Source organism: Micromesistius poutassou, assembly GCF_964030765.1.
Source record: "Micromesistius poutassou genome assembly, chromosome: 23".
NCBI lineage: Eukaryota > Metazoa > Chordata > Actinopteri > Gadiformes > Gadidae > Micromesistius > Micromesistius poutassou.
The window spans coordinates 9671388-9686754 of record NC_140293.1 but is presented as its reverse complement, the minus strand read 5'-3'; the positions used below and the strand labels follow the sequence as shown (position 1 = coordinate 9686754).

The 15367-nt window shown below is 46.8% G+C and overlaps 1 protein-coding gene across 1 annotated transcript in view; it reads left to right on the top strand.

Moving 5' to 3' along the window:
* The window catches only part of rell1 (RELT like 1), a 30797-nt gene extending 16803 nt beyond the window's left edge, over positions 1 to 13994 (top strand). Inside the window, exons 3-8 of the mRNA XM_084487602.1 lie at positions 74 to 145; positions 2767 to 2821; positions 6858 to 7127; positions 10165 to 10297; positions 12730 to 12755; positions 12921 to 13994. Coding sequence (XP_084343728.1) covers positions 74 to 145; positions 2767 to 2821; positions 6858 to 7127; positions 10165 to 10297; positions 12730 to 12744 — 545 coding nt within the window. The 3' untranslated portion in view covers positions 12745 to 12755; positions 12921 to 13994. The remainder of the gene's footprint in view (positions 1 to 73; positions 146 to 2766; positions 2822 to 6857; positions 7128 to 10164; positions 10298 to 12729; positions 12756 to 12920) is intronic.
* The last annotated feature ends 1373 nt before the right edge of the window (positions 13995 to 15367 follow it).

Here is a 15367-nt window from a genome sequence, read left to right as displayed (position 1 = left end):
ATGGAGTTGTGTTACTTTATGAATGTGTATTGTTAAGTAATCCTTTTCCTTCTTTGTCTGTCTTGTTTCCTAGACCTGAACGACACTTTCAGCGAGAACAACGACACGGTGGGGCAGATCGTCCACATGATCATGAGTAATGAAGGTATGTTCTGCCGTCGGCTCCATAGACCCCCTGGTGGCCATCTGGACACGCCTCCCCTAGTCCAGCCCCCAGACCCAGCTCCTCAGACCGCTGGCTCTGGTCTAGGTTGGGAAAGTAATCCATTCTTCGATGCATCGCGATTCTCTCTAGAACGATTCTGTCTCGATGCAGAAAAATTAATAATCAGAAACAAATTTAATTAAAAAAAAATATATATTTTTATTTTATTTTAGTTTTTTATTAAATTTGTTCGCCTGCTGTAGAGCGCTTCAGAAAGCAGCAAAAGTCTTGTAAGTAGCATGTCAGATGTATATATATATTTTTTTGAAAATCCCGCATGGAAATGTACATAAAAAAAATGTTGAATCGATATGCATCGAGATGCATCGATAATCGTTTTATAATCGAATCGTTGACCTCTGAATCTGAATCGCATCGTGAGGAGCCAAGAGATTCCCATCTCTAGTCTGGTCCCAAACATTCCCAGTGACTCAAAGCAAACAAAACACTACCATACTTGAAAAATGTTTGCAAAAGTAAATTTCACCCTCATCCTCATGCTCATTTCCAACGCACCTCTGTTCTGGAAGGTTCAAGAAAAGCAGTTTGAGCCTGACCGCGTCTGTCGGTCTGTGATGGCGTTCCACTGACCGGTCCAGTCAGGCTTCTCTCGCACGTTCGCTCTAGCTCCGCCCCCTCCCAGTCCCTGACCATGATGACCCCCGTGTGTGTGTGTGTGTGTGTGTGTGTGTGTGTGCGCGTGTGTGTGTGCGTGCCTGTCATCACGAGGGGTCCTCATGATCGGCCGCCGTCGGTCGTCCGTGGCGACATGAGGATGACTAATGACCACTTCCTGGGTAATGAGGAAGTGGGGGTGGGGGGGGGGGGGGGGTTAGAAGAGGGGCAGGCGGACGTGTATCGCCCGCTACACGTAAAAAAAAATAAAAACGCAAATATCGGCCAATAACATTGGCCTGCCGATATATCGGTGGCCATGGCGATAAAACAAACTATAATGGTATTATTAAGCAGTCATATCGGTACTACGGCATCGGCGAGATGTGTGTACTTTTACTTCCATCCTTGCGGGGCGGACCGGGGCTGAGCTGTGAAGAGTCCTCGGTCCGTCTGACGGCCCAGAGCAGAGCTCCACCGCTCTGACCCCGACAGCTCCTCCAGCGCTGCGGAGTTGTAGCGCTGCTGGACGCACGGGTCTCTCTGCCCGTAGGGCTGCGCTGCCAGGGGGGTAGTTAGCCAGGGGGGGTAGTTAGCCAGGGGGGTTGTTAGCCAGGGGGGGTAGTTAGCCAGGGGGGGTAGTTAGACAGGGGGGTAGTTAGACAGGGGGGTAGTTAGCCAGGGGGGTTGTTACAGGAGGGGTAGTTAGACAGGAGGGGTAGTTAGCCAGGGGGGTTGTTAGACAGGAGGGGTAGTTAGCCAGGGGGGGTAGTTAGCCAGGATGGTTAGGGGGTAGTTAGCCAGGGGGGTAGTTAGCCAGGAGGGGGGTAGTTAGCCAGGAGGGTTAGGGGGTAGTTAGCCAGGGGGGTAGTTAGCCAGGGGGGTAGTTAGCCAGGGGGGTGGTTAGACAGGAGGGTAGTTAGCCAGGAGGGTAGTTAGTCAGGAGGGTAGTTACTTTACTTGTTACTGTATTTGTAAAGTAACTTCACTACATATTACTTGACGTATTCCCCTCACATTAAAACACGGTGAAGGCGATTGCGGGATTGTTGACAGGGGGGTGGGGGGGGGTGATGACCGCTCGTCTCCGTCTCCGTCTCCATTTCCCTCTCTCCTTCGCACCAGCAGCTACGTCACTCAAATCGATCGCTATGGCAACGTGCCGAGTCAAGCAGCACACACACACACAGGCAGCACACACACACACACACACACAGGCAGCACACACACACACAGGCAGCACGCACCACTTATGTCGCTTTTCCACCGACAGTATCAGCTCGCCTCGACTCGGTTTGGTTCCAGGCACGTCGCGTTTCCATCTGAAAAAGTACCTCTTCAATGTGGGCGGGTCGTCATTAGGTTTTAATCCCGGGAGACGCGATTCCCGGGAAATCTGAATCTGATCAAGACTATTTCCTGATTCCCGGGAAAGGTTATGATGGGAAATAAAATAAAATAAAAAACGCAATGACTGCGCGTCTATTGTTGTCATACGTAACGTTGATGGAGGCGAAACTCGAGCCCTGGGAATGACACAAAAACAAAACAGCGAAATGCTGATCCTCAGGAGCGGGTCCATGGACTCAGCCACGCCGGACACCAGCCACGCCGGACACACACTAACCACGCCCGACACACACAACCACGCGCAGCCTAACTCTAGCCCGGGAAAGGAGCGACACACACGGCGAAAAGCTGATCCGTGTCCCCCTCGGTAGCTGGTCCGTGGACTCCAACCACACCGGACACAACTTAACTTTGAGTGATTATTCCCATTTACAGCCGCTGGCCAATCAGTGGCCAGCAGCCTGTTTACGTCACACAAAAGTACCTACTCCGCTCGCTTGGAACCTCGACGGAGGTAGCACTATGAAAATTATGTGTGTTTCCCTCCCTTTTAACAATTTTTTTTTCTATCCCCCTCACTCCGTCTCACTCTCCAGCAAACTCGGACGCCCTCAAAGCCATGGTCATGGAGAACAGCATTGACTCTGATGGGTAAGTTCTCTATCTCTCTCTCTCTCTCTCTCTCTCTCTCTCTCTCTCTCTCTCTCTCTCTCTCTCTCTCTCTCTCTCTCTCTCTCTCTCTCTCTCTCTCTCTCTCTCTCTCTCTCTCTCTCTCTCTCTCTCTCTCTCTCTCTCTTCCCTACTGTTAATCATTAAATATATATTTTTATTTTATATTTAACACTTCGATTGTTGTGCTTGTGCCAAGCACCTGGCTGGTCCGGGTTGGCTTGTTGTACCCAAAACATACCTCAAACTTACCAAAAATATACCTAATTTAGTGCCAGTTGCAATTATGGTTTCCATACACTGATCTGACCACCAGGTGGCGCCAAGTACCTCTTTTAAATCGCATCAGCTTCCAAGCGACCAGTGATTGGGTGTGGAGCAGATCTGGAGGGCCCATCAGACGCCTCTCTGTCTCCTGATGCATAGTGGTCGGCCAAAGGGCTGATTGAGGGGGCCAGGGGCCACTTAGCTAAATGTCACTTTGCTCCGAGATGATGTCATGCTCTCCGTCTTGGCAGCTCTTGCATTTCGTTAATTTGACATGAAGGAGAAATGAAAGCATTTCTTTTTGTCGCGAGGATTTTCTTTAAACGCATCAATGTAGTCAAATGTATATGATGTCTAATACGGTAGTTTATAACCACTTTTAATTGCTCCTTAAATTATACAAGTTATCATTTGCTACATAGGTAACAATAATGTTTAGATCCTCCCCAGCCCCATTGATCAGCCCAGAGACAGATCACTTATCAGCCCAGAGGCTGGGCGTCAGCAGCAGCTCGCTCTCTCTCTCGCTCGCTCGCTCGCTCTCTTAAAGGGGGCGTTAGCAGCAGCTCGCTCTCTCTCTCGCTCTCTCTCTTAAAGGGGGCGTTAGCAGCAGGTCTCTCTCGCTCACGCTCTCTCTCTCTCTCTCTCTCTCTCTCGCTCTCGCTCTCGCTCTCGCTCTCGCTCTCGCTCTCTCTCGCTCTCTCTCGCTCTCTTAAAGGGGGCGTTAGCAGCAGGTCTCTCTCGCTCACGCTCTCTCTCTCTCGCTCTCTTAAAGGGGGCATTAGCAGCAGGTCTCTCTCTCTCTCTCTCTCTCTCTCTCTCTCTCTCTCTCTCTCTCTCTCTCTCTCTCTCTCTCTCTCTCTCTGAGAGAGAGAGAGTTTAGTGGTGGGAAGACTTTAGCAGCCAGTGTCAAGGGGCAAGATTTTATATTATGCCCATACCCTACTCCCTACCCCAAAATCTCAACCCTACCCCTCAACCCTACCCCTACGAAATGGGATGACAACCCTTCGAGACCCCTACGGCGTTAGTAGCCGTTGACGGGGTTTTGATATTTTTATTTTTTTATTTTTTTTTGGATCTTTTGATACCATATCTGTCTCTGGAATTGTACAGTATAATTTGAATGTCTTAGGAATGCAACCTTACCCACATGGGAAAACACGGTACAAGTAGGTAAGAATGTTTTTTCTCACAAGGTTTTGTGGGAGCAAACCACAACTGCTAGTGTGTCCATCGAGAATCCCATCATTAGAGGGCAGTATTGGGACGCTGCGCGTGAACGCACAACAGCGAGGCGTAGGGTTGAGATTTTCGGTTGAGGGGTGAATTGGGATTCAGCGTTAGTCTGTAAAACTTGAGGTCAAAGTTTACCATATTTTTTTAAAAATAAAGTGCAAATTCAAAGTCAGTGCGTCTAAAAGAAAATGCAGCTTTATTTTAAAAATATGTTGATTGTCGTTTTGGATTGTTTTCCTCGGTCTAAAGAACACCAGGTGTCTGAACAGTGGCTGTGGTTGCGTGAGGCGACTCGTTGTGTGCGCCATAGTCTGTGAGCGTGCTAATATGCTAATGCTAGGAAGGCTAAAAAGTAGGGATGGGCATTCGATTAAATTGTCTTAATCGATCGTCGGGAGAATTATCGATAGATTTTCAATTAATCATTAATATTTTTATATTAAAATTAACTATTTATATGCTATATTCAAAATACAATGAAAATACAAAAACACAGCGTTGACTTCATTGACATCTTTTTTATTAGACAACAACTCTTGTTGCAGTTAAACCGGGTCCGTTCAACGGTTACACTTTATATGCGCTACTGTGCTCTAAAGCAACAGAGACGTTTTTTCCCAACATAATAATAATAATAATAATAATAATAATAATAATAATAATAATAATAATAATAATATTGAAAAATCAATCACGTTATAACTTAACCAAAAATATATCATACTTAGTTCGGACAGGTTTTGCCAAATTTATCCAAACTATCAAAAAAGGCAGAGGGAGAGGGTGATTGTTAGCCTAACAATGAATTTGGCTTTTTAACAAAGCTTCAGAAAAAAGAACCAGTAACTCACATACAACTTCAGCACCAGTCTACTGATTTGTGTTGAGAAAGATGAGCATGTTAACATGCTTTAGGGTCAGACGCAGCCTGGTGACCGTCAGTCCAGCCACCGAAAACACCCGCTCTGAGGGGCCGACGTTGCTGTGATGCACAGGTTCCTCCGTGCTAACTTGGCCGGGAGAACCTTATTCCATTCACTCTCCACCAGCTGGTAGGGGTGCAATCATGGATGGATCATTTTCTAAAAATCCATTTTCAGTTAATTAGGTTATTTAAAAAAATCTTAGCATAAAGCTGCAAGTAGCCTATTGCATTCCCTAAAGGTAACAACTGGGGCCTGGTTTCCCCAAACCTTCTTAAAGCCTTCTTAACACTATGTCATTCGTAACCTCTTCTTTAAGTTCTACCTTAACATCTTGTTTCCCGAAACGTTCTTTGCTATGAATCTCTTTTGTACGTCGTTCGTTGGTAAGGTTGGTCTGAAGCGCTCGTAGAACCTTCCTAGCTCTCCGGTAGTGATGGTTCAGCTCCTGACGCTCGTCTCCGCCACTGTACAGTAACCTTTAGAAATCCCCATTGCGCATGGAACTGCCACATTGGCAGTGTTGTTTCACCAATATACAGTAGGCCTACATATACGGTACAGCAGGCGAGGTCAGCTCGACTTGCTTCCAATAATTTCAAAAACTTGCAACTTCAAAAAATTATGTTGTTTTTTTTACAATTCAAAAATGAATAAAACTGTCTCCTAAATTATTTAAATGATACTGGGAAACAAATAAACCATTATAAACAACGAGTGAACTTAATAAGCGGTCAAAATACTTTTTTCAACCAAAGCCTCTTTCCCTTGACGGTGCGCAAAGCCCGCACACAGACAGGTAAAAGCAGACTCAGCATAAACAAAAAAGTCTGCACAGATTTACCTTTATCTTCAACTGTAGCCTTGCTGAACTCCCTGCATCCTCGCTGTCCTTGTCCACTGTCCTGTCCTTTTTTCCAGATTCATATGGCGGTCTTATCATGGTAAACTAGCTCATTGTCAGGTGTTTAACAGCGACACTCACTCGGAGACAGTAAAGAAAGACAGGTCCTGTAGCTGCTACGCGCGTTTGATGTGCTCTCGCCGTTCTCCTGCACAAAAATGTGCGCGTGCCAAGCAGTAGGCCTAGTCGGTCTTAACGTTGAGGGGGAAAAGCAAGTTCAAGTTTAACATCGATTTGCAGTGACCACTTGGCTGAAGGTTTTATATGCCTATTCATTACATAATTAGCCCATTTGAAACTTGGGCGGACTATATATGGGTGCGGCTTATGCACAATTCTGTTTTTTTTACATACATAAATTAAAGGCTTGCGGTTTATCCACGATGCGGCCTATATGCGGGGAAATACGGTAAACTAAGATAAAAAAGTGTGGTAAAATGTTTAATTGCTGCCAAACAGCGAAATTCATTGCATTCCTCAAGGCTCACACTACGCAACAGAACCTGCATTCCTTTTATCTGTGAAAAATGTCATCGACGAAATTCTTAATGATCAATTAATCGATGGTCGACTAATCATGGCCATCCCTAGTAACAAGCCAGCAGGCCAAGTCTCAAGTCCCTGGGAAGCACAGTGATAATCACTCACTAGCTCAGCCATCTCTCTCTCTCTCTCTCTCTCCCAGCCCCCCGCTGACGCCCACCTCCCCCACCCCGTCCACCCCTCCCCTGACCCCCGTCTCGCCGGGCCCCCCCTGGGTCCCCCGCGGCGCCGTGGCGACGTCCAAGCACACGTGCAGCCACCTGCACACCATCGGGGGCCCCGGGGGCCCCAAGAACACCTGCAGCCGCTGCAGCCAGAAGAAGTGGCCCCTGATGAGACGGCCCCTGGCCCCCCGCCGCGCCGAGCAGCGCCGCTCCCACCAGGGCGAGGTCACCGTGCTCGCCGTCGGCAGGTCCGTGTGTGTGTCCTCTGTGTGTGTGTGTGTGTGTCCAGTGTGTTTCACTTTGTGTGTGTCCAGTGTGTTTGACTTTGTGTGTGTTTTTGTATGTTTGAATGTGTGTGTATGTATTATCTGTATGTGTGTATTTGATGTTTTGGCGTTCATGCGTTGCACGTTGTGTATTTCTTTATACAGGCACTTGTTGCTGTTTGTTGTTTGTGCGTCTGTGTGTCAGGTTAGGTTTTTGCATCCAAAGGAAAGTTAGAAGTTAGTTAGTTGTTTGTAAAAACGAGTAAACTTCTGTGGGTATGAGGCAAAAAATCCAATCCGCTGAGTTTGTAGACGCTCCCTACAAAGAAACCCTGATGAATGAACGGTGATAACTGAGAGAGGATTTTTCCTCCATGCCAACATCACTGTTAACTACTGAAGCTATTCGGAATAGAACCCAGGATAGAACACATAGTTGAAGTCAAAGGATTTACCTCAGTGCGCAGTTATTACAAGTGTGTGTGTGTGTGTGTGTGTGTGTGTGTGTGTGTGTGTGTGTGTGTGTGTGTGTGTGTGTGTGTGTGTGTGTGTGTGTGTGTGTGTGTCCATAGGTAGATGAAGGTGGGATGTAGAGGGATTTACAACTCTTTTGTTTAGCTGATTTCATTGTAATGTATTTATTATTTTTTACATTCTTGAATGTCCCTTCGCTTAAACAACCATTTTTCACTCCACTTTGTGTCTCAAACGGGACACTATAATGGCACAATCTCTGATTTCTAAAAGACGGCGATGACACTTTACCGGTTCACCACGGTTAATAGTGATCCGTTAACCACGGTTAATAGTGATCCGTTAACGGTTAATAGTGATCCGTTAACAACGGTTAATAGTGATCCGTTAACGGTTAATAGTGATCCGTTAACAACGGTTAATAGTGATCCGTTAACAACAGTTAATAGTGATCCGTTAACGGTTAATAGTGATCCGTTAACAACGGTTAATAGTGATCCGTTAACGGTTAATAGTGATCCGTTAACGGTTAATAGTGATCCGTTAACCACGGTTAATAGTAACCCGTTAACGGTTAATAGTGATCCGTTAACGGTTAATAGTGATCCGTTAACGGTTAATAGTGATCCGTTAACAACGGTTAATAGTGATCCGTTAACGGTTAATAGTGATCCGTTAACGGTTAATAGTGATCCGTTAACAGTTAATAGTGATCCGTTAACGGTTAATAGTGATCCGTTAACGGTTAATAGTGATCCATTAACCACGGTTAATAGTGATCTGTTAACAACGGTTAATAGTGATCCGTTAACGGTTAATAGTGATCCGTTAACGGTTAATAGTGATCCGTTAACCACGGTTAATAGTGATCTGTTAACCACGGTTAATAGTGATCTGTTAACAACGGTTAATAGTGATCCGTTAACAACGGTTAATAGTGATCCGTTAACGGTTAATAGTGATCCGTTAACGGTTAATAGTGATCCGTTAACGGTTAATAGTGATCCGTTAACGGTTAATAGTGATCCGTTAACGGTTAATAGTGATCCGTTAACAACGGTTAATAGTGATCCGTTAACAACGGTTAATAGTGATCCGTTAACAACGGTTAATAGTGATCCGTTAACGGTTAATAGTGATCCGTTAACGGTTAATAGTGATCCGATAACGGTTAATAGTGATCCGTTAACCACGGTTAATAGTGATCCGTTAACGGTTAATAGTGATCCGTTAACGGTTAATAGTGATCCGTTAACGGTTAATAGTGATCCGTTAACCACGGTTAATAGTGATCCGTTAACGGTTAATAGTGATCCGTTAACGGTTAATAGTGATCCGTTAACAACGGATAATAGTGATCCGTTAACAACGGATAATAGTGATCCGTTAACGGTTAATAGTGATCCGTTAACAACGGTTAATAGTGATCCGTTAACAACGGTTAATAGTGATCCGTTAACAACGGTTAATAGTGATCCGTTAACAACGGTTAATAGTGATCTGTTAACGGTTAATAATGATCCGTTAACGGTTAATAGTGATCCGTTAACAACGGTTAATAGTGATCCGTTAACAACGGTTAATAGTGATCCGTTAACGGTTAATAGTGATCCGTTAACAACGGTTAATAGTGATCCGTTAACGGTTAATAGTGATCCGTTAACAACGGTTAATAGTGATCCGTTAACCACGGTTAATAGTGATCCGTTAACGGTTAATAGTGATCTGTTAACGGTTAATAGTGATCCGTTAACGGTTAATAGTGATTCGTTAACGGTTAATAGTGATCCGTTAACAACGGTTAATAGTGATCCGTTAACGGTTAATAGTGATCCGTTAACGGTTAATAGTGATCCATTAACGGTTAATAGTGATCCATTAACGGTTAATAGTGATCTGTTAACAACGGTTAATAGTGATCTGTTAACAACGGTTAATAGTGATCCGTTAACAACGGTTAATAGTGATCCGTTAACCACGGTTAATAGTGATCCGTTAACCACGGTTAATAGTGATCCATTAACGGTTAATAGTGATCCGTTAACAACGGTTAATAGTGATCCGTTAACGGTTAATAGTGATCTGTTAACAACAGTTAATAGTGATCCGTTAACAACGGTTAATAGTGATCCGTTAACGGTTAATAGTGATCCATTAACGGTTAATAGTGATCTGTTAACAACGGTTAATAGTGATCTGTTAACAACGGTTAATAGTGATCTGTTAACAACGGTTAATAGTGATCCGTTAACGGTTAATAGTGATCCGTTAACGGTTAATAGTGATCCGTTAACGGTTAATAGTGATCTGTTAACAACGGTTAATAGTGATCCGTTAACGGTTAATAGTGATCCGTTAACGGTTAATAGTGATCTTTTAACGGTTAATAGTGATCCGTTAACGGTTAATAGTGATCCGTTAACGGTTAATAGTGATCCGTTCTGTAACTGAAGCGTCTTCACCCTGAAACAGGGCCTCTCTGAGCCAGGGGCCCGCTGACGCTGAGTGGCGGTCCCCTTAAAGACGCTCCGTCTCTCCTCCCCAGGTTCCGTGTGACCAAGTGTGACAAGCAGGCCAGAGAGAGGCGGACCCTGCTGGTCTCAGAGTCCAATGGCAGCGCTCCAACCTCCCCCAATGAGGCGCAGCCTAAGAGCAGGACCACGTCGGAATCACAGCAGGTCAGAGGGAGTGTGTGTTGTGTGTGTTGGTGTGTGTCCGTGTCTGTTTTGGAGCTGTTAGACATGCGTACACAGCGTTGAACCTCAGACGTGTGTGGAAGCAAATCACGGCCGTGGTGTTAAGAGTTCTTAAAGCCATTGAATTCTGTTTATGGAACATCTTTGAATTCATGAAGTGGAAATATTATACTTTGAAAACAAGAATTTATCAAGTTGTAACATTGCAAAAACGGTGAAGATCCAAAAACCCAAGTTGCAGATATTCAAAATATTCATCAGTCGTCAAAAATTTGGATCTGAAAATTTGAACGGCGGTAGCGGGGCATTCCAAGGCCAAAGAGATCCGGACTGAATGCAGTTGAAGTGCTGGCCAGCAGAGGGCGTCCTCCCTGTCGGTGAGCACAGAGAGCTGCCCAGAATGAGGCCCCGGTGGCCCCCAGGCGGGCGGACGGGCTCCATAAGGGGTCCACTTAGGGCCCTGGACGGGCTCCACTTAGGGCCCTGGACGGGCTCCATAAGGGGTCCACTTAGGGCCCTGGACGGGCTCCATAAGGGGTCCACTTAGGGCCCTGGACGGGCTCCATAAGGGGTCCACTTAGGGCCCTGGACGTCGATTCAAACTTGGCACTTGTGCAACATAGACAGTAGAAAGTGCAAATTAGATCAATTAATTTACCTAATTGTGCATCAACTGCTTTTATTATGCTACAATACATCCATATAGTATTATGCTGATATATTTGGACGTTGTTAAATTCTCCAGAGAGCGCTGGGGCTGGTGATTAAATGAGTGTTCAGCCGTTCGCCTCTGGGCTGTATTAGCGGTCATCCTAGCAGTTTGTTTGTGTAAAGAGCGTGAGTAGAAATGGTCCCAGGGTGGGGATAAGCCCCCTAGTCCTCCTACCGCTCCTCATGGAGGTGGACGCTCTGCTCCTCATGGAGGTGGACGCTCTGCTCCTCATGGAGGTGGACGCTCTGCTCCTCATGGAGGTGGACGCTCTGCTCCTCATGGAGGTGGACGCTCTGCTCCTCATGGAGGTGGACGCTCTGCTCCTCATGGAGGTGGACGCTCTGCTCCTCATGGAGGTGGACGCTCTGCTCCTCATGGAGGTGGACGCTCTGCTCCTCATGGAGGTGGACGCTCTGCTCCTCATGGAGGTGGACGCTCTGCTCCTCATGGAGGTGGACGCTCTGCTCCTCATGGAGGTGGACCCTCTGCTCCTCATGGAGGTGGACGCTCTGCTCCTCATGGAGGTGGACGCTCTGCTCCTCATGGAGGTGGACGCTCTGCTCCTCATGGAGGTGGACGCTCTGCTCCTCATGGAGGTGGACGCTCTGCTCCTCATGGAGGTGGACGCTCTGCTCCTCATGGAGGTGGACGCTCTGCTCCTCATGGAGGTGGACGCTCTGCTCTGAATGGTTGGGTGGGTGGTTGGTTGGTTGGTTGGTTGGTTGGGTGGGTGGGTGGTTGGGTGGTTGGTTGGTTGGTTGGTTGGTTGTTTCCAGTCCTGATTGCTACGGCCTGTCCTTGGAATACCTGCTACCATAAATTTGGTATTTCCATTATCTGCAACTTACACTTTTTTGCATCTGAATTGGAGTGAAAAATACATAATTGAAATTGTTTTTTAAATGGCACAACTCAAAATGCCATATTTTAATTTCAAAGAGTTGAATTGAAAACGGACACATTCAGATAAGCTAGCAATGTAAAAATTTACATTTTTCTTTCAAAGTATAATATCTCAATATTTGCTTCCATAGACATCAATTTCCCTTCAGGTCGTGATGTCCTTTTTTTGGAAGATAATATGGGCTCTATTAACCCAAAGTCTGAACCCTGTTCAGATCCTGCTCTGATGGGGGAATCATCAGAACAGATGTTGTTGTTAAACGGTCAATTGTGAACTCCCCTAAAGCAAGTGCAGGTTTCAGATCATTCTGACGCTCCTCGAACCTTTCAACTGCATATCAGTATGACGGGTGGTGCTGTGGTCGCTCTGGTTGACCAGCAGTATGACGGGTGGTGCTGTGGTAGCTCTGGTTGACCAGCAGTGTGACGGGTGGTGCTGTGGTAGCTCTGGTTGACCAGCAGTGTGACGGGTGGTGCTGTGGTAGCTCTGGTTGACCAGCAGTATGACGGGTGGTGCTGTGGTAGCTCTGGTTGACCAGCAGTGTGAAGGGTGGTGCTGTGGTAGCTCTGGTTGACCAGCAGTGTGACGGGTGGTGCTGTGGTAGCTCTGGTTGACCAGCAGTGTGACGGGTGGTGCTGTGGTAGCTCTGGTTGACCAGCAGTGTGACGGGTGGTGCTGTGGTCGCTCTGGTTGACCAGCAGTGTGACGGGTGGTGCTGTGGTCGCTCTAGTTGACCAGCAGTGTGACGGGTGGTGCTGTGGTCGCTCTCTGACTACGACGTGTTCTCTCTGTCCCTAGGAGCCGACCAAGTGACCGGCCCCCTGGTGAGTGCTCCTCGTGCGGCGGCGGCGGCGGCTCTTCGTCCTGACACACTGCACTCAAACTAAACAAAGAGACCCAGCAGTAGCTCAATTCTAAATAGTGCTATTGATTTAGTCAACCTCCCCTGTGATGACCCCCCGGCCTTGACCTGTGACCTTTCATCCCAGGGCAGAGAAGGAGGAGCTTCAGCGGACCGAAGACGAGAGGGAGAGAGGAACGGCAGAACCAAAGCAGAGACCAAAGGAACATGCAGGACGAGCTGCAGCAGAACACAGGACCCTCCTCCGAGGGCCCCTGCTCAGTGGACCACAGCGAGGAGGAAGAGGAGGAGGAGGAGGAGGATGAAGAGGGTAGCTACAAGGGGAGAGAGGAAGAGCCTCTCTTCGCACCACAACTCGGTACACTCGGTGCCCGAGAGCGCCTTTACATCGGCGCTGCTTTGTGTCCGTGACAGGCGTGGTCATCGGTGACGGAGGCTGGCAGCTCCCTGGGGTTGCCAGGGGAACAAAAAAGCAGTTTTGCTTGCTCAGGGGTCAGGGTGAGGAAGAGGACAATGAAGAGGCTTCAGTAGAACGTGAATATGAAAATGTGCTTTATCTTACGCCATAAAAACCCTTGGCCGGCGCCCTGGATACCGTGGTCACACAGACGGGTTTTAAACTGCCACCGTCTGAGACACCGCAAAGAAGAGAAACTCAAACTGTCACTTCCTCGATGTGAGTCATTAGTATTACAGAACCAAAGAACAAGGCGCCCATAGATCTGTGTGTACGGCAAGAACGGCACGGCAGTGGAAAACCCGGCCTGATGAACGATGACACCGGCCTTTTTCTGTTGTGGAAAATCCTGCTTGTGAAACCTAACCCTCCACGCGCCTTAACTGATCCAATCACAAGCAGGTCTGAAAAGTCAGCAGACAACCACTGCCAATAGACACCCCCCCCCCCCCACCTTCAACATCTCCAAAGGGTTTTTCTATACATTATTTACATTTTTTTTAAAGGAAAGCCCGGCCGGTTTAAGCAGAACATTTGAACATTAAACGGCGTCGGCCAAAGTGATCCTGATTAAAGTTCAGGTTTCATTTCTTAACAGTTCAACGTGTCTTTTTTTAAGGATTCCTTTTGTATTGGCCTTCAATATATTTGTGTTTGTGTCGAGGTGACACTCCTTCAACATATTCTGCATTGTATAATTCAATGAATAAACAATGAAGGATATCAAAAATGTCATAAAACAATTCCCATAAAAGGTCTTTAAACAAACATTTGGCATTTAGTTTTATTTGATCCTAAGTTACCCCTCCTCCGCCACACACACACACACACACACACACACACACACACACACACACACACACACACACACACACACACACACACACACACACACACACACACACACACACACACACACACACACACACAAAGGAAAAATCCATCCATCTACCTTATCACTTCATTTCCTCCCAGGCTTCAGTTTTAACCTGTAATAATAAAAGGAGGATTTATCACTGTCATGGTGAAGTGCAGCTCTCACCTGAATGCTTCATAAAATGACCTTTATAACAGAGTTCAGAGGGGGCCACATCTGTAGCCCCTAGCCTGACCACAAGACATCACATCCATTGTCGTAAATTGTATTTCCCTAAATCGATTCACTGATTGCAGATACCACTCACGATTGTCAACAGACTGCGGGATCAGGAGTGAATACGGAAGACTGAGCAGGCACGTCATGCATATAGCGTTTGAGAACTGGCTTTTGTGTTGTCAACAACCTGAAGACATTTACACAGAGTTGAAGGAGGGGGTGTCTCATCACGCGCGCAGAGCCAACGGGCCTCCAGGGGGGTGTGAAACCTGTCTGACACCATGGGGTCGGCCGTGCTGCGGGTGGAGACGTGGACTGCTCTGCTTCTCTGTGCCTCCCACCCATGTGACGACTAGTCGTGAGGTGTAGTATACAAAATGAAGACACTATGGTCTCTTTCTGCTTGTATATTCTGAATACTTGGGGTTACAGTAACACACATCAAACAGGGGTTAATCTCCAACTAACCTGGGGGTGGTGGCCTCTTCAATAGCTACTCAATAGCCCCAAACAATGCGTTATTGCTATACTGCCACCTAGTGGACCTCCCAGGTAAGGATAACTTACTACACGCTTACTATCACAAACTCAAATATAACGGCGCCCGGACGCGCTCTCGCTACAGGTCCACGGCACGCTCATCTCCGGTGCGCGTCGTGGCAGCAGCGGCAGCCGGGGTGGCGTTGACGGCAGACGGCTGGTACGCGTCCGCCTACCGCTGTACCAAGGCGGGCAGCTCGGAGGAAGATTTGGATTATTACAACAACAACAACACCACCAACTAGGCCTATTTTGACGCTCTGATGTCACGATCAACCCAAAACGTGTCATCGCTCACCCAAGTTGTTTCTATTATCATTGCTACATTGTCTCCAGCATATGGCGCGATTATGGACAGTATATTTTATTAAATACTCAGCTTCTGGTTAGTTCAACTTTGAGAATAGATTAACGGCAATATTTTTTTTATCGCCCGATAAGAGTCTCGCGTTAACGCAGCACGTTAACGCCGATAACGGCC